General features: G+C 35.1%; 1 protein-coding gene across 1 annotated transcript; it reads left to right on the top strand.

The window, feature by feature from the left end:
• Window positions 1–261: 261 nt before the first annotated feature.
• Window positions 262–17,975, top strand: LOC133285284 (cullin-4-like). Its single transcript, XM_061482495.1, has 17 exons — window positions 262–539; window positions 1,171–1,286; window positions 1,410–1,756; window positions 5,796–5,976; window positions 6,188–6,310; window positions 6,405–6,692; window positions 12,184–12,309; window positions 12,452–12,553; window positions 12,652–12,705; window positions 15,661–15,767; window positions 15,851–15,911; window positions 16,019–16,150; window positions 16,258–16,395; window positions 16,494–16,574; window positions 16,744–16,824; window positions 17,372–17,452; window positions 17,723–17,975. Exons 1-17 carry the CDS (start codon window positions 308–310, stop codon window positions 17,834–17,836), a joined length of 2,364 nt encoding a protein of 787 aa, XP_061338479.1. The 5' UTR covers window positions 262–307; the 3' UTR covers window positions 17,837–17,975.
• The last annotated feature ends 4,084 nt before the right edge of the window (window positions 17,976–22,059 follow it).

The following is a 22,059-nucleotide window of genomic DNA, read 5'->3' as shown; positions in this document are numbered from 1 at the left end:
ACGCCTCCGTGAGAGTTCTAACTGGCCACAATTTTCATTTGATTATTGTAAAATAGCAGAGTTTATTGAGAAAAATTATCAACGCAAATAAAAAAAATTACAATTTATAAAAAATAACCTACTTCCATTTTTTTTAAGGGAAAACGAAAGTAAATATTTTACTGATAATGAATCAGGTTAAAAAAAATCTTGAAAAAAATAAATAATCGATATAAAAAAAGAAAAATGAAAAAAAGAGAGAGTTGAGTTGTGTATCTTGTTGCGATCTCTGTCTGATCTTAATCTGAGTCTTTGTGAGAGGGTGTTGATGTCTCTCTCCACCAATTCCAAACGCTCAGCCACTCACTCACCGCCAATGAAGAAGGCCAAGTCCGTCTCCGTCGACTCCAGGAACGGCCTTCACCACCGCCATCACTCCGACGACACCGTTTTCGACCCCGATGACCCCAATGCGCCTGCCCTCATCGCCACCAATTTGTCCCGCAAGAAAGCCACTCCTCCTCAGCCCGCCAAGAAGCTCCTCATCAAGCTCCACAAAGGTAGTACCCATTCATTCTATGTTGCCTCTTTTCTTACTTTACTCTCTTCAGCTTCTGCAGATTTGAGAAAATTCTGTTTTGTAGATGCTACTAATTGAGTCTTTTGATTCTTGCGAAAATATCTATTTTGATAATTCAAGTTAGCTATATTAATCTCCGTTGTCCTTCTTTTCATGATAGAATCATCTTGTGGACCTATGTGTTGTTGCCTTATGATAGAAACTGAAACAGATTGTAAAAAGAAATACTGAATTAATTAACTCACTGAATCTCCTCTCCTGACACTGATATTAACTTGTCCTGGTCTAAAATGGCAGTTGTAGGTCCGACTACAGTTAAGCTTGATTTTGAGATATCTATCAACCACTTCCATCCAGATTCTGTGCCTTGACCTTTAAAATTTCTTGTCTATTTTGTAATATGATTATGTTGAACACACATATAAAACATGGCAATCAACAAAAGCAATAACCTAAATACCACAAGTTTATTTTCCTTTGAAATATATTCCTAGTTTCATTTTTTTTAATGCATTGCATTGACACAGTATTTTTGTAAATATTAAATATTTAACTTATGAATAGGGTGGTCACTATATTCTCTTTTCAAACTTTCGGTTTTTCTTGTAAAGGTAAACCAACATTGCCCCCAAATTTTGAGGAGGATACATGGGCGAAATTGAAGTCAGCTATTTGTGCTATATTCTTGAAGCAACCTGATTCTTGTGACTTGGAGAAGCTTTATCAGGTAATCATGGAAAACCCTTTTATTTTTATTATTTTTGGTAATACAATTGATTTAGTTCTATGAATATTCATTGAACATTAGTTCATTAGAGTTTCATGGCGAACTCATAATTCTTGTTCACAGGCAGTAAGTGATCTGTGCCTTTACAAAATGGGGGGAAATCTTTATCAACGGATTGAAAAGGAGTGTGAAGCGCACATATCTGCAGCGCTGCATTCTTTAGTTGGCCAAAGCCCAGATTTGATTGTTTTTCTATCCCTAGTTGAGAGATGTTGGCAGGATCTTTGTGACCAAATGTTGATGATTCGTGGTATAGCCTTGTATCTGGATAGGACGTATGTGAAGCAAACATCAAATGTGCGGTCATTATGGGACATGGGCTTGCAACTTTTCCGCAAACATCTTTCACTATCTCCCGAAGTAGAACACAAAACTGTTACTGGTCTTCTACGAATGATTGAAAGTGAAAGGTAAATCCATGTTTTGCAATCCCAGTTTTATAAATGACTGTTAAACTGTATATGTGCAGTTTATTCTTCACGTGTTCTTGTATTCATGCATGCATTTATACAGTTTAATTTTTTTTTTGGGTTGGTTTTTCTCTCTGCTTTCAATTGAAGGTTTTATCTTTCCACCCTCATTCCTGATCAAAATTTATGTTGTTGATTCTGCATTGAATGAAATGCATACTTGCGGAATATGCTTGCTTGTAGCAATAAATTGATGACGATCAATATCCATCTCCTATATTTTAAGGTCAGGAATAAACAAGTTCCTCCCTCCACATTTTTATTTCCTTATCCTTTCCTTTAGAGCTGGAAAATGTGTTGAACTAAGATTGTAAGAAATACGGGAAACATTCACGTAAGGAACATTTCAACATGTTTATTTCATTTCACTTACGAGTGGTTCTTTGGTCCCTATCAGTAGTTATGGATATAAAAAGTTTCACAATTGTAAGTTCCCTAAGATGTAATTTTCTGAAACTTTTGCTTATGAGGAAAAATATTAATCAAACATATTTTGTTTAGGCTTGTAGTTTTTCTGTTGTAAGGTATATTTGGTGCCATTGTTAATGCCTTAATGGCTAGTGTGCAAGAGATGATTTAGTAAATAATTTTGACTTGAGCGGCCTCAATCTAATGATGTATTTGGTGGGTGATATGCCAGGACTATAGATACTTCTTTTTGTACTGTGATCATTTTGTCTGATTTAATCATTAAATATTCTCTCTTCAACAACAACATCTTTATCCCAAACTAGTTGGGGTCAGTGGTAGATGAACCCAAAAAATAGTATGGAAAGATTGTGAAAAAAAGAACTTTAAGTGTGTATATATATATATATATATATATATATATATATATATATATAATATTATCCATAGAAAAGGAGTACACATTTACAAGGAAAAACAAGTTAAAATAAAATAAAAATAAGAATATATAGGAGGACAGAAGAGAATAAGAAGGTAAGAAATAAAAAAATTAAAAATAAATAGATAAATAAATAAATAAAATAACATGAAAAGGGATACAGGGAAAAAAGGAAAAGAAAAACACATAAATAAATAGGTAGGAGAAAAAGATTGAAAGGAAAAGTGGAATAAAAGAGAAGAAGGAAGAAGAAAGAGAGGAGGGAGATAAAGAGTAAAAGGATTAAAAAGGGACCGTTTTGAATATAGGAATAAAAATGGGTCTAACCCTCCACCATGTTTATAGCTTTTCTCCATTCCATCCTAAGACACACCGTCCGCCAATCTATATCCCATTCCATCAAGTCTTGTTTTACTACTTTTCTCCAAGTAAGTTTCGGTCTACCTCTACCTCTACCTCTCTTTTATGTCAAGCTCTTGGTAACAAACCTTTGTTCGTATAGGAGTATCCAAGGGCCTTTTCATTACGTGCCCAAACCACCTCAATCTATGTTCTGTCATCTTTTCTGCCACCGGTACTACTTCCACCTTTCTTTGAATATCTTCATTTTTTATCTTATCCAACTTCGTATAACCCCACATTCACCTTAACATCCTCATTTCCGCTACTCCCATTTTATGCTCATGTTGCCTATGTGCTGATCAACATTCAGCTCCATATCACATTGCAGGCTTTACTGCTGTTCTATAAAATTTTTCTTTTAGCTTAAAGGGAATTTTACGGTCACACAAAAAGCTAGATGCATTACGTCAGTTCATCCACCCTGCTCCTATTCTATAATTTACATCCTCATCAATCTCTCCACCTTTTTGCAAAACTGATCCCAAATATCTGAAAGCATCTTTCTTGAGTACCTCTTGTCCAAGCAGATGCACAGAATCTTGGTCTCTATCTCCTGTCAGAGAAAATTCACACTTCATATTCTCAGTCTTGCTCCGGCTTAACGTAAATCATTTAGACTCCAACTTGTTTCTCAACAATTCTAGTTTTCTATTAACACTGGCCTTGGTATCATCAATAAGCACAATATCATATGCAAAAAGTATACACCATGGCACTTCCTCTTGAATATCTTTTGTTAGTTCATCCATAACTAAGGCAAAAAGATAAGGACTTAGAGCATAACCTTGATGTACAACTACCGTGACAGGAAAATAATTTGATGTTCCATTACAAGCTTTCACACATGTAGTAGTACCATCAAACATATCCTTGATTGCATCTATATACTTTGATGGTAGTTTTCTCTTCTCAAGATTGTTGGGCTATGACAAGTAGGCCTAGATCCAGCACTGCAGAAGAGCCCATGGAAGTTAGTTAGAGGAGAGAGAATGAGTGGATGGGAGGAAATGGTTATAAGGGGGCGGGGGAAGGGGGGTGGTAATGGAAATTGTAGGGGATAGGCATTGTATGAACTTCATTGGGGGAAAGGTACCATTGGGGTTCCTTGGTGTTTCTTTCTTATTGTTCCAAGGTTGTTTCAGCCATTAGTGTCTTCTTATTTGTGTTTCTACATTTGTAATGTTCCAACAGAGCTAAAGTGTCTCTGCTCGTTGGATAATTTTCAATACAATCAATCTCGTTTTTCCTCAATTTTACTTGTGTGTTGGATTTGGTTTCATCATTTGGTATTGGAGTATCTTTGATCCCGGAGGTGCTTTCTAGTACAGATCTATAAAAAAAAAGGAAAAAAGGAAAAAAAAAATGGAACACAGATTGACTAATGTGGAGAAGAGCTTTGATCGTTTGGAGGAGCGAATGGGTGAAATGGAAGAGAGCTTCCGTAAGCTTCGTGAGACGGTTCTGGAAGCATTAACGAGGCTTGATAATTGTGAAGCAGATGCTGATGCGAGGAGAAGAGCGGGGAATAATGACAGTAATGAGAGAAACAGAGGAGGGAATGTTTCCCACAACCAGAGAGTAGAGCTCATGGTTTTGAAAGAGAAACTCAGATTGCAGATCTATCTTCATGTTAAGGCTGAAAGGAGTTGTACACACCTACAAAGAATAGAAGAAAGAACAGAGGTTAAAGAAGAAGAAAGACCAGAGGTTAAAGAAGAAGAAAGACCAGAGGAAGAAGCAGTTGCAGAAGAAGAGGCGGCAAAAGCGAAAGAAGAAGATGAAGCAGCAGGAGAAGAAAATGCAGCAGAAGTAGAACAACAAAAACCAGAAGATGAGGAAGAAGAAGGAGAGAAAGAAAAGGACGAAGACGAATTGGTGGTACCTGTTAGCAACAAGGTTCAGGTGAGCAACATAATGGGCCAGGCCCAAAAGGTGTGGTTGGAAGGAAATAAAATGGGCTCTACCCAAGACACAAAAATTATAGTTATTAAATCTATGAATTGGGTGCTGAAAATATTATTGGGCCAAGGCAAAAGCAAGCTACATGGGTCAGAATTAGGGGATCAGTTAAAAGGGATGCAACATGTGTGGGATTTTCCTTTATGGCTGAAACACACTAGGTTAATGGAGCCTCCAAAAGAATTTGTTTTGTGGGCAAAAATGCCATTAAAAACAGAGCATTATGCTTCAAGCAATGGGATCCAGGGGAGAGTTCTCTCACACTGGATCTTGGTCTCTTCCTTCACCTTGAGGACAAGGTGAGTTTCTTGGAGGGGGAGTATTGTTGGGCTATGACAAGTGGGCCCAGATCCAACACTGCAGGAGAGTCCATGAAAGTTAGTTACAAAAGAGAGAATGAGTGGAAATAGTTATAGAGGGGGGGGGGGGGGGGTAATGGAAATTGTAGGGGATAGGCATAGTATGAACTTCAGTGGGGGCAATAGTGAGAGGAAGGGTACCATTGGGGTCCCTTGGTGTTTCTTTCGTATTGTTCCAAGGCTGTTTCAGCCATTAATGTCTTGTTATTTGTATTTCTGCATTTGTAATGTTCCAACAGAGTTAAAGTGTCTCTACTCATTGGATAATTTCAATACAATCAATCTTGTTTTTCCTCAATTTTACTTGTGTGTTTGATTTGATTTTGCTGAGTGATCCATATGTGTATGTATAAGGCTGTTTAATTCTTCTTCTCTATGTCTTACATTTTTCAGTTTTTGTCTGATGTTTCAGATGTGGTGAAGCAGTGGATAGAACTCTTCTAAACCATCTTTTGAAAATGTTTACTGCTCTGGGAATTTATACAGAAAGCTTCGAGAAACCATTCCTTGAATGCACATCTGCATTTTATGCTGCTGAAGGTATGAAATACATGCAGCAATCAGATGCTCCAGATTACTTGAAGCATGTGGAGGTGCTTCTTTTCCCTTACTTGTATAATATTCTTGACTTTAATTATTGACATTCCTATGTGCTACTTTGTAATTATTTAACAAATGGATCATGCCATGGCCTGTCAGATTTTTATCTGACCATTTAATTTATCTTTCTTTTCATATTCAACCACATCCCATGTCCCAGATTCTATTTACTGAAGGGATATATTTGGGTTCTCATTTTTGCAGACAAGATTGCAAGAGGAACATGAAAGATGTTTGATCTACTTGGATGCAAGTACCAGGAAACCATTGATAGCCACCGCAGAAAAGCAACTTCTTGAACGTCATATACCTGCCATTCTTGATAAGGTTCTAATTAATAACAACTTCTAGTTTTTTTGTCTGGCGGAATATTTCCTTTGCAATTTTTTCTCCCTTTTCTTTACTTTTGTCTTCCTTACAGGGTTTTACTATGCTTATGGATGGGAATCGTATTGAAGACCTTCAGAGAATGCACTCACTCTTTTCAAGGGTCAATGCCCTTGAGTCACTGAAACTGGCCCTTAGTTCATACATCAGGAGAACAGGGCAGGGCATTGTAATGGATGAGGAGAAAGATAAAGATATGGTCTCATCCCTTCTAGAATTTAAGGCTTCTCTTGACACAATATGGGAAGAAAGCTTCTTAAAAAATGAAGCTTTCAGCAACACAATTAAAGATGCATTTGAATATCTTATCAATCTTCGTCAGGTACTATATACTTTTCCATTGTGATTTGCAGCTTTTGTGTTGGGTAGTTTCTATACTCTAACATGATGACATGCCTCAAGATAGATAGCTTCAGTGTATAAGTTTTGGGTCAACTCGTGGTGGTTTTTCCTTGTTGCTTAGTAAATTACAACTATGTAATGTTAATCAGGGCACTCAACACCAAAACTCTCTTTGTTCTACTCAAAACTATGTATGTTAATTTATTTAGGTTTAACATGTGGACTTGTGATGTTGCTAGTGAGACAGAAGAAGATGATTGCAGGAAAATCAAGAATGAACATAGTGATTACATAAAAAAAAAGTTAAATTATAAGTTTGTTTTACTTTAGAAATAATATAATGTTTCTTTTGCTAAAATCCTATATGATGTCCTTTGTTTATTAACCTTGGAACATCGGTCAATAAATCTTTTGCATTAGTCTGTTACATTTATTCCCGCTGACATGAAAGGAATATTTTATAATTAGGATCTATATGACTGAATCTAATGACGAATCCTCAACCCAAATCCCGGATATTGATGGCTCACTTATTTGCTGTAAGATTATGGATAGAGAGTGGAGACTTATAGTGTCAAGGGATAGAAAGCATGATAGGGTTCCGATTGTAACATTATAGAAAAAGGGTCGAAAGTTGGTTTTACTTCCTTTATATTGCATATAGGATGCCAGTTATATAGGGGCAAAGATGAGATTTGCCCATCCTATATTGTTACGGCGCGATCCATGCAATTTGGGCTGTGATTACGGTCGCTATTGCAAATTGTCATGTGAAGCAGAAATCGCGGAAGGGGTTGCTACGCGCATCTATAGGGCGATTGCGTCGTTATCTCGTGCTATTAATAAAATAGAGTCCTCATTGCTACGTGTTGTATCCAAACTACCATCTGGTTTGGATGCGCCCCTTGCTCTTGCATTAGTCAATTCCTATGTTCTCGTAGCTCAAAGTGGCAATCATGGTTGTTCATGCAAGTCTAGTTGCTCTCATCCTCAGTTTGATAACTACCACTTATTTACGCACACTATTCTCAAGTGTTGGACTCTCCATGGATGTCCTATTTGCACAACCAACATTTCCCAGACTACTCCACCTGACTTCGTTGCATCATTCGCATGTCCTGCCACAACACCAGCAGCCTTGCCATCTTCCTCCGGTGGTTTGAGAAATGTTAGGACTCCAACTTCAATGCCTTTGTTGCGTATAGCCGTATACAAGTAATTGTTGGTCTCTCGTCATTTGGTTATTTGCCCACTATAACCTTGGCTAATGGATCCAAAACATAATCCTAAGGGGTTGGTACTGTCCATCCTTTTCCTTCCCTCTCAGTTGTGGTGTGCTTTATGTCCCTGGTTCTCCATTTGATCTCCTTTCTGTTAGCCGTTTAACTTGTTCTCTTGGCTGTCTCATCTCCTTTACTAAAGTAACTATTGTTTTGCAAGACTGGAGTTTGGGAATGACTATTGGTATTATATATGAGGCCAATGGCCTTTACCACTTTTCCAGCTCTTCCCAAATGCTTTGGCTTGGAGTCTCCTTTCACTATCAATGCTTAGCCGGGTCATCCTTGTCTTGCTCAGCTGCAATGATTGATGCCTTGTTTGTCCAAATACTGTTTTCTTTGCATTGTAAGTCATGTTTGTCGGGAAGCATACCTGTAGTTCATTCTAATGTTTGGGGTCCTAGTCGTATTGTGTCTACTATAAGGTGAAGATATTCTGTCACTTTTATTGATGATTAATTTTGTTGTACTAGAACTCCGCCTGTATATGTTTACATAGCTTGTCCCAAGTTAGCATAAAGGAGGAGGGTTATGTCGAATGCAACAAGGAGAAGTAAAAAAATAAGCTACTTTTATGATTTGATGTTGATGTACTCTATTTTTTATGGAAAATCAGTACGAGTTGTTTTCTATATTTCAATGGTTTTTTAATAAATTTTTCACTCAATTTGGTGTCTCACCCTGCATTCTATATTGTGATGATGCGTGAATAATGTCTCATCAATTTCAAACATTTTTAACCTTTTATAACTTTCTACGCCAAATGTCTTGTGCTCACACCCTCAACAAAGCTGAACACAAAAGCCGATACCTCATTGAAAGAACTTGAACCCTCTTACTTCATGGGCTTGACCCTTTCCAATTTTGGTGTGATGTTATTCTCATTGCTTACGACCTCATTAATTGGATGCCCATTGATTATTATGTACCTTATTAATTGGATTCCCTATCAACCTTTGCATTCTTTGGCACCTTTTATGTTTGGTTTTACCTGTTTTGTTCATAATCTCAGTCAGGTCTTGGTAAGTTTTCCTCTTAGTCCCACAAGTTTGTCTTTCTTGGTTACACTTGGTCCCTAGAAGGTTATCATTGGTAATCTCTCACTCTCCGTTGTTAATGGTCTTGGCTGATGTTACCTTATGTGAATTTGTTCCCTTCTTTAACGTTTTCCTATCCTATACTCCTAAATTCGTCTCTAGTCTCGATCAAGTTCACCCTACCACTAGATTTCACTCATGATTAATGGTCTATCATTGTCACTTCCAGCCTTCCACCTTCACCACCTTTATCAGTCCCAATTCCTGAGAAATATAATATAAAAACCATTAATTTGGCCTTTTCCTAACAATTTGAGTTCTTGGGTTGAATTGGTCCTTTACATATTATCAAAGCTCCTATGACTAAGTTGTCACGTGTTCGATCCTGTCCGCTTCTCATTCTATTAATAAATAATTAAATATTATGGAGTTTCTTAGCACAAGTAAGCGTGCCTGTGCATTGTCCAGTCATTAAGCAGAATAAGTTCTTATGTGAGGGGTCATGTTAGAGAAATATAATATAAAAACTATTAATGTGGTCTTCATCTAACATATTAAGCTTTTGGATTGAATTGATTCTTTACTTTCCGACACCTACTCTTTCTCCTACTTCACCGTTGCCTTCTTACGTTGACCTTCCTATTGCAATCTGAAAAGGTATTTTTTCTTCTTATAATCCCTCTCCCTACTGTGTTATTTTGAGTTTTCATCGTCAATCTCTCTTGCATTTTGCTTGTCTTATATGTCTATTTCTAAAACTACACGTGAGGGTTTATCCTATTATAGATGACAACAAGCTATGGTCGATAAAATGTGTGTACTTCTGAGCAATAACACTTCGGATCGCATTAGGGAAGTCAATTGTAGGTTGTTGATGGATCTTCACCGTCAAGGTTGGCTTTGATGGTCAGGTGGATCGTCTTCAGGCTCGTCTGTTGGCAAAAGAGGTATACCCAGGTTTTTGGGTTGGATTCCAGGGATACCTTCTCCTTGGTGGTGAAAATGGTATTTGTTCGCAATATAAAGAATGCTCTTCTCCATAGTGATCTATCTGAAGAAGTCTATATGGAGTAATCTCCTAGATTTTTTACTTAGGGGGGGTCTTATGGACTAGTTTGTCATCTCTGCAAATCTCTATATGGTTTCAAACAATCTCTAAAGGATTGGTTTTGTAGTTTTAGCACTTTGGTGCAATATTTTAATATGACTCGGAGTGGGGCTGACCACTTAGCCTTTTATTGCCATTCAGTCAATGGGTGCATTTATTTGATTGTGTATGTTGATAGCATAGTCATTATAGGTAATGAACATCATGACATCACTCAGGTAAACAACAACTCTGTTGTCACTTTTAGGCAAAGGACCTTGGAAAACTTTGATATATCTTTAGGGATAGAGGTGGCACAATCTGAAGATTGTATTTTAATTTCCTAGAGGAAGTGTGCCATGGACATCTTTGAGGAAACAACTTTGTTAAATTAAATGCAAAGATTGTTGACACTCCTATTGATCCAAATGTCAAGCTTCTGCAAATCAAGGGAATCCATTTTGAGATCTAAAGAAATACATAAGATTTGTTAGGAAGCTGAATTATGTGACATTCACTCGTCCAAACATCTTATTTGTAGTCAGTGTGGTAAGTTCCTAAATTCTGCTTGTTCGAGAAATTGAGATGCAGTAATTTGTATGCACAAACACATAAAAGGAGCTTTAGGAAAATGTCTTATCTAGGAGGATAAAGGTCTTACTCGGGTTGTTGGGTGCTCAGATGCTTCTTGGGCAGATTGCCCTAACTGGAGATAATTTGATTTCTTGGAAAAGTTTGTAACAAAATGTTGTGAGTTCAAGTGCTCAAGCAAAATATCAGGCTATGACGACCGCTACTTGTGAACTCATTTGACTTATGCAGCTACTTAAGGATCTCAAATTTGGTGAAATTTCTCAAGCAATGCTTGTTTGTGATAATCAAGTTGCACTCCTCTAACCCAATATTTTATGAGAGGACCAAACACATTTAGATTGATTGTCATTTCATTAGAGAGAATATCTTATAAGGAGATATCGCCACTCACTTCAATTCAAATGATCAACTAGTAGGATGTCTTCACTAAGTCTTTGAGGTGTCCTCGGATAAGTTATATATGTAACAAGTTTGGTTACCTACATGCTCTATTTTGAGGGGGAGTGTTGAAAACCATGTCAATTGTATATAGGTCCATTGTATAGACTAATCAGAATAATGTAATTATGGTAATTAAGATAACTATTATATCTATATTTATTACATTTTTGGTTATATAATCTAGTCTCTTGTTGTGTAGTTGAGACACACAGATTTCCCCAAATGTCTCTCGTTTTCTCTTTCCTTAACAAAGATCATGAAGTGACAAAAGGAAGCCTAAAGCAACTACACGTGAGCTAGGGTGCTGTGGTGTTGGCAGGAAAACCCGTATAGAATCTATTCAGCATTCTCTTACAAGCCAATCATTTGTACGAGGAAACCACTATAAGAAGTTAAGGAACTTGTAAGGAAAGCAGATAAAATTAAGAAGTTCCTTCACATTAAGCGAATTAAACATATCCTAATGTTATTTCATTTAGCATTCATATCTCTAGAAGTAATGACTTAGCAAAAGATTCACCTATACATTATATTAAAGAAAATAAAAATCCTTGTGCAGAGGGCTCCTATTACCATGTAAGACCACTAGGCAGTAATTGTTCATTGTTGTTATAGCAATTCCTTTAATACGAGGTACACATCTAATGCTAGAAAAATTTCTAATCCATTATTTGGCTCTAACTGCTTTTTCTTTTTGGGTTGAATAGTTTTTTGGCTCAATATTAGAGTCTCTTACAGCAAGTGGTTTAAACTTTAAAGTTCGATGTTGGTTCTTCTGAATTTTGTTATTGAATTTCTGCACCAGTTGTTGATCAGACTATACTTGATCCATGCTTGAGCTCAATGAGTGCTCGCATAATGGTTTGTCAAAATAGCTAACATGTACTTTTTGGTCCTAAGCTAGTTTAAGCTTTTAGGTCAAGTAATTGATTCCAAGGTTAAACTGGAAGTAATTGTTTTACACTTAAATTGGGATTTGTTGTGTGGTGTGACTTGCAATCAACTCACTGATATGCTATCTTTCCATGGCAGAACCGACCTGCAGAGTTGATTGCTAAGTTTTTGGATGAGAAGCTTCGTGCAGGTAATAAGGGTACTTCTGAAGAGGAACTGGAGGGTACACTTGATAAAGTCCTGGTGTTATTCAGGTTCATTCAGGTATGCTCAATGTTTCAATGGTGGAGTAGCTAATAATTAACCTATTTCCTGAAACTTTTATTTAGGCTCTCGGCGTAATCATACTTCTAATGATCTTTCTCTCAATACTGATACTGGCATGATTGATTGTTTGTTGTTGAAGGGCAAGGATGTGTTTGAAGCATTCTATAAGAAAGATCTTGCAAAAAGACTGCTTTTAGGAAAGAGTGCTTCTATTGATGCGGAGAAATCTATGATCTCCAAGGTTAAGGCTTTTCTTCCCCATTTTTGACATCTGAATAAATAGATGGTTCCTTGGCAACATTTTAAAGTAATATTAACAGTTTTCTTTCATTATTACAGTTGAAGACTGAGTGTGGCAGCCAGTTCACAAACAAACTGGAAGGAATGTTTAAGGTATTTGTGTTTCTTGGAATCAATTTTTAATTTCAAAAGTTTGTTTCAAATTGTTGACCCTTGACCTATAGATGTTATAATTTTTTTCACATACATGCTTGAGTGGCAAAGAGTGGATGGTAATCATCAAACTAGGCTTTTCTTTTTCCCATCTCTTTTTTATGCCTTGCCAATTTACAGGGAATTTGAACCTGGTGAGAAACCTTTTTCAACCCCTTTTCTTGAAGGGGTAGGTCAGAGAATGCATGCGGAGAAAATACAAATTGTTTAACATTTTAAAGATAAAGGTGGTCCTTCATCCTTTTCACTTATATCTGAGGCGACCACAAGTATAGAAAAGGGTTTAGTAGAAAAATTAAGAATGCAGCAGGGCTGTGCAATCTTTCTGCTATTCAAAGAATGAAACATCCTTTAAACAGCCTGGGCACAAACCCGAGAGGTTAAAAACTCAACTTTGTCCCAAAATAGACTAGTGGCAAGGAAACAAACATTAAAAATGTGGTTCTGCTCCAACCAAGTGCCCCAAAGAATTTTTAAACTGCACACTGCCACAATTTTGGCTTCCTTCTTTTTACCACAAACCTTTGCAATGAATCACTAGGAACTCTTCTAATATAGGACAGATCCATTGCTCCTCAAAAACCCCAAAATGAATGTTCTTGAGAGAAAGAGCGACTTGCAATGCAGAAATAAATGACTTACTGTTTCAGAAGTTGATTTTCACATAAACATACTTCAGAGAGAGAGAACACTCAGAGCAGCATGAGGCATATTATTTTGAAACAAATGATTTGTGTTAATCCTACTCAGTACTGCTGTCTAAACAAAAGATTTGACCTTAGAGGGAGTCTTGAATATCCGTATATGTTTGACAGCCAAGCCACCAATCTAACCTCCACTAATTCAACAGCTGGTTGAACTTGTGATCTGTGATTGGATATGGAAAACCAACAAGTCCAGTTCTCACTAGGTGGCTGAAGCTATGAACCTTGTGACTAGAAAGTACTCAAGGATCGTGATAGTGGGAAGAAAGTACTTAAGGAGGGAATGTTAAAATGAAAGAGAGTACTAATTGTAAAGAACCAATTCAACCCAAAAGCTTAAGCTGTTGGGTGAGACTATATTAATGATTTTATATAACTCTAACATGCCCCCTCACACGAGAGCCCATTGGGCTTGAAAGGTGGATAATGTAGAGGCCTACCTATCTGTGCTAAGAAACTCCACAATACTGAATTAATTATTAATTAAATTGGGGAAGGTGAGGATTAAACCCGTGACATGAGACTCTGATACCATGTAAAGAACCAATTTAACCCAAAAGCTTAAGCTGTTGAGTGAGGCTACATTAATGATTTTATATGACTCTAACACTAATCTTTGGAAGAGTGATGAAAATTTGAAAACAAGTTGCTCGAAAGATACTAAGGAGGAGGTTATCCAAGCGAAAGCCAAAGCTTTTAAGGGGTATGTGGAAAGAGTCAAAGACATACAAGCTTGCCAAGTAAATAGAAAGGAAAGCAAAATATTTAGACAAAGTGAAATGCATGAAGAATGAAGATGGAAAAGTCATGTTAATTGAGCAAGATATCAAGGAGAGATGGAGGAGTTATTTTTACAAGCTATTTGATGGAGGGCAAGCAAAAGTAAAAGACCTGAAGGGAACTTGAGATTTTGAGGTAAAGGAACTGCATAAGTAGATGGAGTGATGGACAATGGAAAAGCAGTTTGCCTATATGATATATTGTTAGAGAATAGTACAAACCATTAAAGAGGCCTTCACTTAACAGCTTAAACTTTTGGGTTGAATTGGTTTTTTACTTAGTATCAGAGCTCTCAATTCTGAGGGCTCTGCTTCCGCAACTGCCGCTTTTAGAGTGGAACCCTTATTTTTTGCCTCTCGCCGCCACCGGCCGCCTCTGGAAAATTGTTCTAGGGACCTCTTGGACCGAGAGGACCAAGTGGTCACAAGTTCGATCCTCACCGCCCCCATTTAGTTAATAATTAATTAAGTCTTGTGGAGTTTCTTAGCACAGGCAGGTGGGCCTGTGCATTGTCCACCCTTTAAGCCCAATGGGCTCTCGTGTGAGAGGGCGTGTTAGAGAATAGTATAAATCATTTAAGAGGCCTTCACTTAACAGCTTAAGTTTTTGGGTTGAATTGGTTCTTTACATATATCTATTGAAACTTGGATTTGTTTAGGGGAAAAAGATATATCTTGGCATACTAAGTTGTTAATGAGATGATGAGGTCTAAGAAAATGACTAATGAGTGGAGAATTAACCCTTTGATAACTAGTTACAAGACTAGAAAGGACATTGAACATTGTACAAACTAAAAAGGGATCTAGGTCTCCTCCAAAAAAATAAAAAAATAAAAAAGAGGATCAAGGTCAAGCCACTGTATGAAATTGTGAGAATGAGTAATCAAGAGAAGATTAAGACGAGAACATCATATCAGAGAACCAGTTTGGTTTTGTGCTATGAACATCATACCTGTTGCACTTTGATAGAAAGGTACAGAAGGAGCAAATGTCATAGGGAGAAAGTTGGAGTTGGACCTATTGAAGTGAAGATGACAGAAATTCGCATGAAGTGGTTCAATCATGTGAACAGAAGACTAATAGAGGCTCCAATAAGGAAAGTGAATCTAGTTGAAGATAGTCTGATTAAAAGGGGTATATGATGAACAAAGATAACTTTGGGAGAATCCATAAAAAAGAGCTTAATTTAAATTGTTTTGATGAAAATTTATTTATTTATGTATTTTGTAGAGCTTAATGGTGTTGATGGATCCACATAGCTAACCTCGCCTAGTTGTATAAGTCTAGAACATGTGCTTGGTTTTATAATTTGGTATGATTACTTTTTGAATAATGATCTGACAAACTTCATGAATTACTATAGTTTTTATTCACAGCTTCTCAGAACTATTTTCAAAATTGTTGTAATTCAGGACATTGAATTATCAAAAGAAATAAATGAGTCCTTCAAACAGTCATCCCAGGCAAGGTCAAAACTCCCATCAGGGATTGAAATGGGTGTTCATGTCTTGACTACAGGGTAACCTTTCTGTCTTATCAGTGATTGAATAATTTGTGTGTTATTTTCTAGAGAATCTTATTGGAGTTTTTGGATGATTGCAGGTATTGGCCAACATATCCACCCATGGATGTTAGGCTTCCTCATGAATTGAATGTTTACCAGGTTCAGCACGAGCTATGATGAATGCTCCTTTAACTGTTGGGGTCTTGGTACTTTTTTTAAGTGACTTCCCTGACATGGTCCTTTCCTTTCCTTTATCATCCTTTCAGGATATTTTCAAAGAGTTCTATTTAAGCAAATATAGTGGAAGGCGTTTGATGTGGCAAAATTCATTAGGACACTGTGTCTTAAAGGCAGAGTTTCCTAAAGGAAAAAAGGAGTTGGCTGTGTCCCTATTTCAGGTTGACCTTTCAAAAACCATTATTTAAAATGTTACATCTACGTTTTTGTTTGCGGTCTATCTTGTATTGCACAATTTCCATTTTTGATTAATTCTGCTTGCCTCCAGACTGTTGTTCTAATGCTATTCAATGATGCTGAGAATCTAAGTTTTCAAGATATCAAAGATGCTACTGGTATTGAGGACAAGGAACTGAAAAGGACTCTGCAATCACTTGCTTGTGGCAAAGTTCGTGTCCTACAAAAGGTGTGTAATCATTTGCAGAATTTCCAATATACGAGAATTGTTTGTAATTATGGCTCTTTATATTTCCTAATTTCTCCCCTTAAATGAACATGCAACAGATGCCCAAGGGAAGAGATGTGGAGGAAGATGACTCATTTGTTTTTAATGATGGGTTTACAGCTCCTCTTTACCGTATAAAGGTACCACCCCATTGCTTATGAACAATAGGAATCATATTCTGAACTTTAGTGTTTTAATTCAGCTTCTAGAGTTTAACCCTTTGATAAAAACTTGATATGATGTTTGTCTTGAACCTGGTTATCAATACAGGGTTTTTTGTCATACTAATTTTAATGTTATGAACTGCAGGTTAATGCAATTCAGTTGAAGGAGACAGTCGAGGAAAACACAAGCACCACCGAAAGAGTTTTCCAAGACCGTCAGTATCAGGTTAATTTTCTTTCACTTCAAGCTTTTCCCACTTTTTGGTGCTGATGCAGTATTTTAGATACGCATAGAATTCAGGTATTTGGTGCTGTGGCATCTTCCTGAAGACATTTTTTTACCCTTTCAAATCGATGAGAATATAAGATGCATAAAAGTATGAATATCAGAATAATAATTATACCAAAGTCCTTAATTTTTTAAAGTAAAATAATAACTAATTTTAAAGTTACAATGTTTCTTTCTTGTCTTTAAAATTATTTATTTGGTTTGGTACGAAAGTTTGAAGAAAAGCTCGCTTATCAAATACAAATCGAAATAAAATTGGAGAAGGGTAATTTTATAAATTTAAAGTGGGATAAGTTGCTAACTGTAACCAAACAGGGACATTGTTTTCACTCGTGCTTTGACGTCTATAATGTTATACCTAACATAAGAAATCTATTATGCTTAGTCATTTTATGTCCTGGTAACCAGAATTAAATGTTTATGTACCAAAAACTTCGTAAAACTGGATGTCACATATTTGCATTATTGCCATGGTTCATTGCAGATTGACGCTGCTATTGTGAGGATAATGAAGACTAGAAAAGTTCTTAGTCATACCCTTCTTATCACAGAACTCTTCCAACAGGTGAACTCATTCCCATCTTTTATTATTTCTTAATTCAAATTGTATCTAATACTTTTCGATGTAAAAAATAATGTTGTCATAGTTCTCTGATGGCGTAGTTGTTGAAGAAGCTATTTTGTGCCGAGTTGCTACTGACAATGTTGTGAAATGCATTATGCTCCATTCTGTTGTGTGATTAAATAAAAATGATCATTTATGATGCAGTCTGTTAACTGATTTTTGTGGATATAATACTTATTTTAGTTATTGATTTTTTTTTTTCTTGAACAGCTGAAATTCCCAATAAAACCAGCTGATTTGAAGAAAAGGATCGAAAGCCTCATTGACAGGGAATATCTAGAGAGGGACAAGAACAACCCTCAAATATACAATTACCTCGCATAATATGTTTTCTTTATTTAACGTTTTAAATTTTCTTTTCTAAATGACATGGGAGAGCCTTGATGTTTAATCCCTTGTCATATGTACAGTAACTATGCTGGATCCCTCCCTTTCATTTATCGACAACTGTACTATAATTATAAAGCGTATATATATATTTTTTGAAATTTTATTATTCTCTTCAAATTAAAATTTACACACCAAAATGCTCGTGTACTTCAATAATTGGGGTAAAATTGATCTATCCCCAATGGCTCGGATTATAATTTAGATCATTGTATATACTGATGGGTTTTTATTCTAAATTTCATCCTAAAATTATTCTTATTCTTATTTTATATACTTATGTTATATTAGTAAATAAAAGATGACGTTAAACTTTAAGTGATTCCACAAGGGTTGGGCTTATCATTAAGTGAGTTATATTTTTAAGAAGGTTAGAGTTTGAACCTGGAATAAGCATTTGTTGGAAGGTCAGTGGTGAACGTACTTGCATGATGATTGTCCTGAATCCTTTCTTTTCTTATTTTGCTAAATCCTTTTCCCATTACTTTATGCTGTTGATAACATTGTGACTACTGTTAAAACATGAGATGCCTAATATATCTCCAAATTTTTGTTACTAGTGTCTTAATTTAAATAATATTTTTATCGATATGATTTCTTAATTTGTACATGTTAACGTAAGTATTACAATGATATTATGCCATCACTTTTATTAATTTATGTGTGATTTCCAATAATTTTTATTGTATTTAACTATTCCCAAATAATATCCTAAATGGTCTTTCACATTTACATTTTCATGCAGTTTTTTAAAACTAAAAAAAATACAATGTGCGGATCTTCCATTAGTAAAGAATTCATTCTCTATTACTAAAAAGAAAAAGAAAAAGAAAGAACTCATTCTCTGAACTCAAGAAGAATGAAAATGAAAAAAAAAAAAAAAAAAACAAAGATTAAGTTGTGGATTGGTTTTATGTTTTTTCTATGCCAATCTCCTCTTAAAAAATTTCTCTCAAGAAATCGAGTTTTCGTTGATATGCTTGGCTCTTCTCAGTTCTGCCCTCTTGCTGACCAAGAAACATTCTGATGTGCTTGTGTGTCTATGCAGTCGTCATACATTTTCAGCAACCTCTTCCATTTTTTAGGATTTCTTGCTTCTTTAATTAATGGAGGCCCAAAAATTATTCTCGCGAAGATATGAAACAAAATTAAAGAGCCCACTTAAAAATATAATAGGCCTGATGGTTCTATTTCAGAAATCTAAATAAATCGTTGGATTGAATTGAACCATGTCCATAACTTCACAACCAGCATGCCCCAATCCTGTTGAACTCAACTGAAATAATGTTATTAAAATGAAAACTACAATGTTGTTGTTAAGCACTGTTTTTTAAAACAACTTCCATTTTTTGATCTAAGAATAAAAGACTAATTTCTGAGGAAAACTAAAGCTGACTTATCTGCAATAGACTAAATGTTACATAAATAATCAAATCATGAATTTTTGAAAGAAAAAAAAAAAACAACAACAGGAAAGAAAGGATGGTGAAAATATAATATTTTCTTCTATGGGGCATAAAAAAAGGGTAATGTTACATCTACTTATGAGACTTTTTGACATAACTCATATATCTCTTTCTTTTCTTCATCAATTTTAACAGTACACATTCTTCATGTGAGATGAGTTAATCGTAATCATTAATCTTGCGGTGAAGGTTAAGATTAGTTTACTTCAATCTAATCTTAATCATTCATGCAAGATTGAACAATCAAGATTAGCTTTTCTCATGCTCTCACTTAATATGCTTTTATATATTAATTGATTTTGATTCACCTTTGAATGATTATGATTCTTTTTTTTTCTCTCTTCCTTTATCACCATTGATCCATATTTGTACGGTTATGATTTAGTAGCCGGAGATAAAATTATCTCAAGCAGCTTGAGAAATGATAAGCCATATATATATGTGTGTGTGTGTGTGTGATACGATCATTTTATACCTGTATAAGTTACACTCACGATCTTGATCGTTGATCTTATTAACGATTTTGATTTATTAAATATTTGAGTCATTAGATGCAAGCAAATCAACGATCAATATTTGTTATAAGACTTTTTATTCTTACATCAGTGTAAGAATATCCTGCATCATATATATATATATATATATATATATATATATATATATATATATGGGTAAAGTTACTATCATGTAACATAACCTAACCAATTTTTCCTACTCAAACAAAGATGCATGTGGGTCCCATACATATAATAAAAACAAAAAATAAAAAATGCTAGTGCGGAAACCAATGTGAGAGTGGGTAAAATTTTTTATATCATGTTACATAATATTAGTTTTTCCCTATATATATATATATATATATATATATATATATGGGTTATACAATTCTCCGACTATAGGAGAAGGATTGTGTCTCCTACAAACACAATTTTGGGGTGGGGTTCACTTGTGTATTTTTTCTTTTTCCTCTCTCCCCTAATTGTGTCTCCTTTTATCAAATATTTGAGCTGTCAGATGCAAACAAATTAATAATCGATATTTGGTACAAAATTTCTTATTTTTATATCTGTGTAATAATATCTTGCCCTATATATATATATATATATATATATATATATATATATATATATATATATATTTATTTATTTATTTATTTATTTATTTATATAGGAATAGGATCAACTTACACCGGTGAAAGAATAATAAATCTTACACCAAATCTTAACCATTGATTTTCGTGCATCTAACAGTTGAGATTTGTTGGGAATTAAAAATTAATTAATGAGTGAGACTTAATAAATCTTATCTGTTAGATACAGAAAATAAATGGTTAAGATTTGGTGTAAGACTTATTATTCTTACACCGGTGTAAGATGATACTGTCCCATATATATATATGAGTTATATAATTCTTCTACTATAGAAGAATGATTGTGTCTCCTAAGACACAATTAAGATATGAGATCCACCTGTGTATTTTTTTTTCTCTCTTTTCACTTCCTCTCTCCCTGTCTATAGGAGACACAATCTTTCTCCACAGGACAATTATTTAACCCTCTATATATATAAAACATTTTTTAAATGAAAAACATGAGGGATATGTTTTTTTTTTTTTCGAAAAGAATTAAAATCATTCTCCCCAAACCTAGAATGAAAGTGAAAGTGATACAAATTGTGGACAAGCAACTTTTGTTCCTCACATAATTAATAACCAAGTTTATCTACAATCTTATTAATTATTCGTAATTTTATTACTCTAATTCTTTGCTTCTATTTTTTTTTTATTCGTTATCAAATAATGAAAAAACGTACTCTTCTCATGCATGTATATTCTTCATAACTTACTCATAATGGAGACTTGCAATATATCATTCCACTTTTTTCCTTTCGTTTTCATTTTACTCTCAATATCTTCCAAACAACTCTATTAAAGTTGAAAATTGGGTTTTGAAAGCTGTCTAAGCAGGAATAAAGTTAGAATTTCACTCGAAGTGGGATCACGGGATGAAAGTCATTGGAGGACAATGAAGACTACGTCTCTCTTGTAAGCTGTTACAAGTTATAAGTAGGCTAGTGGTAGCAGATTTTGGTAGGTCATAGATCTCCACTCTCTTTTGTAGTTTTTATATTTATACAATGGAACCAAAAAAGAGGATCGAGAAAATAAAATGTCATTTCAGTATACCAAAAAAAGGTGACATTTCAATAGGGGCCTGAAAGAAATTGGGAAATTTAAAGAAATGGCCCCATTATATTCTATAATTTAAACTCTGCATAAAAATAGAAAAAAATAATTCAAATGAATACTATGTATTATTGAGTTTCTTGTCAGTAAGTAGTTGAGTAGTGAATTTTAACTAATAAATCTAAACGCGTGATAACTGACTAAACGAAAGTTAATAAGATCCTACTTTGTTTGGTTAAATCCTATCGCAAACTTATTTTTGAGGGAAAGCAATTAAAATGGCAACCGGATTTAGTGGAAATCATGAAAGTGATTTTGCTCCAAACCTTTTGAATTCCTATCGATCGATAAATATAGGATTCAGATTCGTCACATACCGTTAACGCATATAAAGATTTTGAGTTGGTTAATACCATTTGCTTCACATTGGTTTATCTTTCACGCAAACACCAATACACCATTTACTCAATAGAATAATACCGCACTAAGCTTCATTTCTTTCTCTTCCG

The sequence above is a fragment of the Gastrolobium bilobum genome, unplaced genomic scaffold, assembly GCF_033153095.1.
Source record: "Gastrolobium bilobum isolate Gb01-03AN ecotype WA unplaced genomic scaffold, APGP_CSIRO_Gbil_v1 utg2703, whole genome shotgun sequence".
NCBI lineage: Eukaryota > Viridiplantae > Streptophyta > Magnoliopsida > Fabales > Fabaceae > Gastrolobium > Gastrolobium bilobum.
This window is presented reverse-complemented; position numbering and strand designations above follow the sequence as displayed.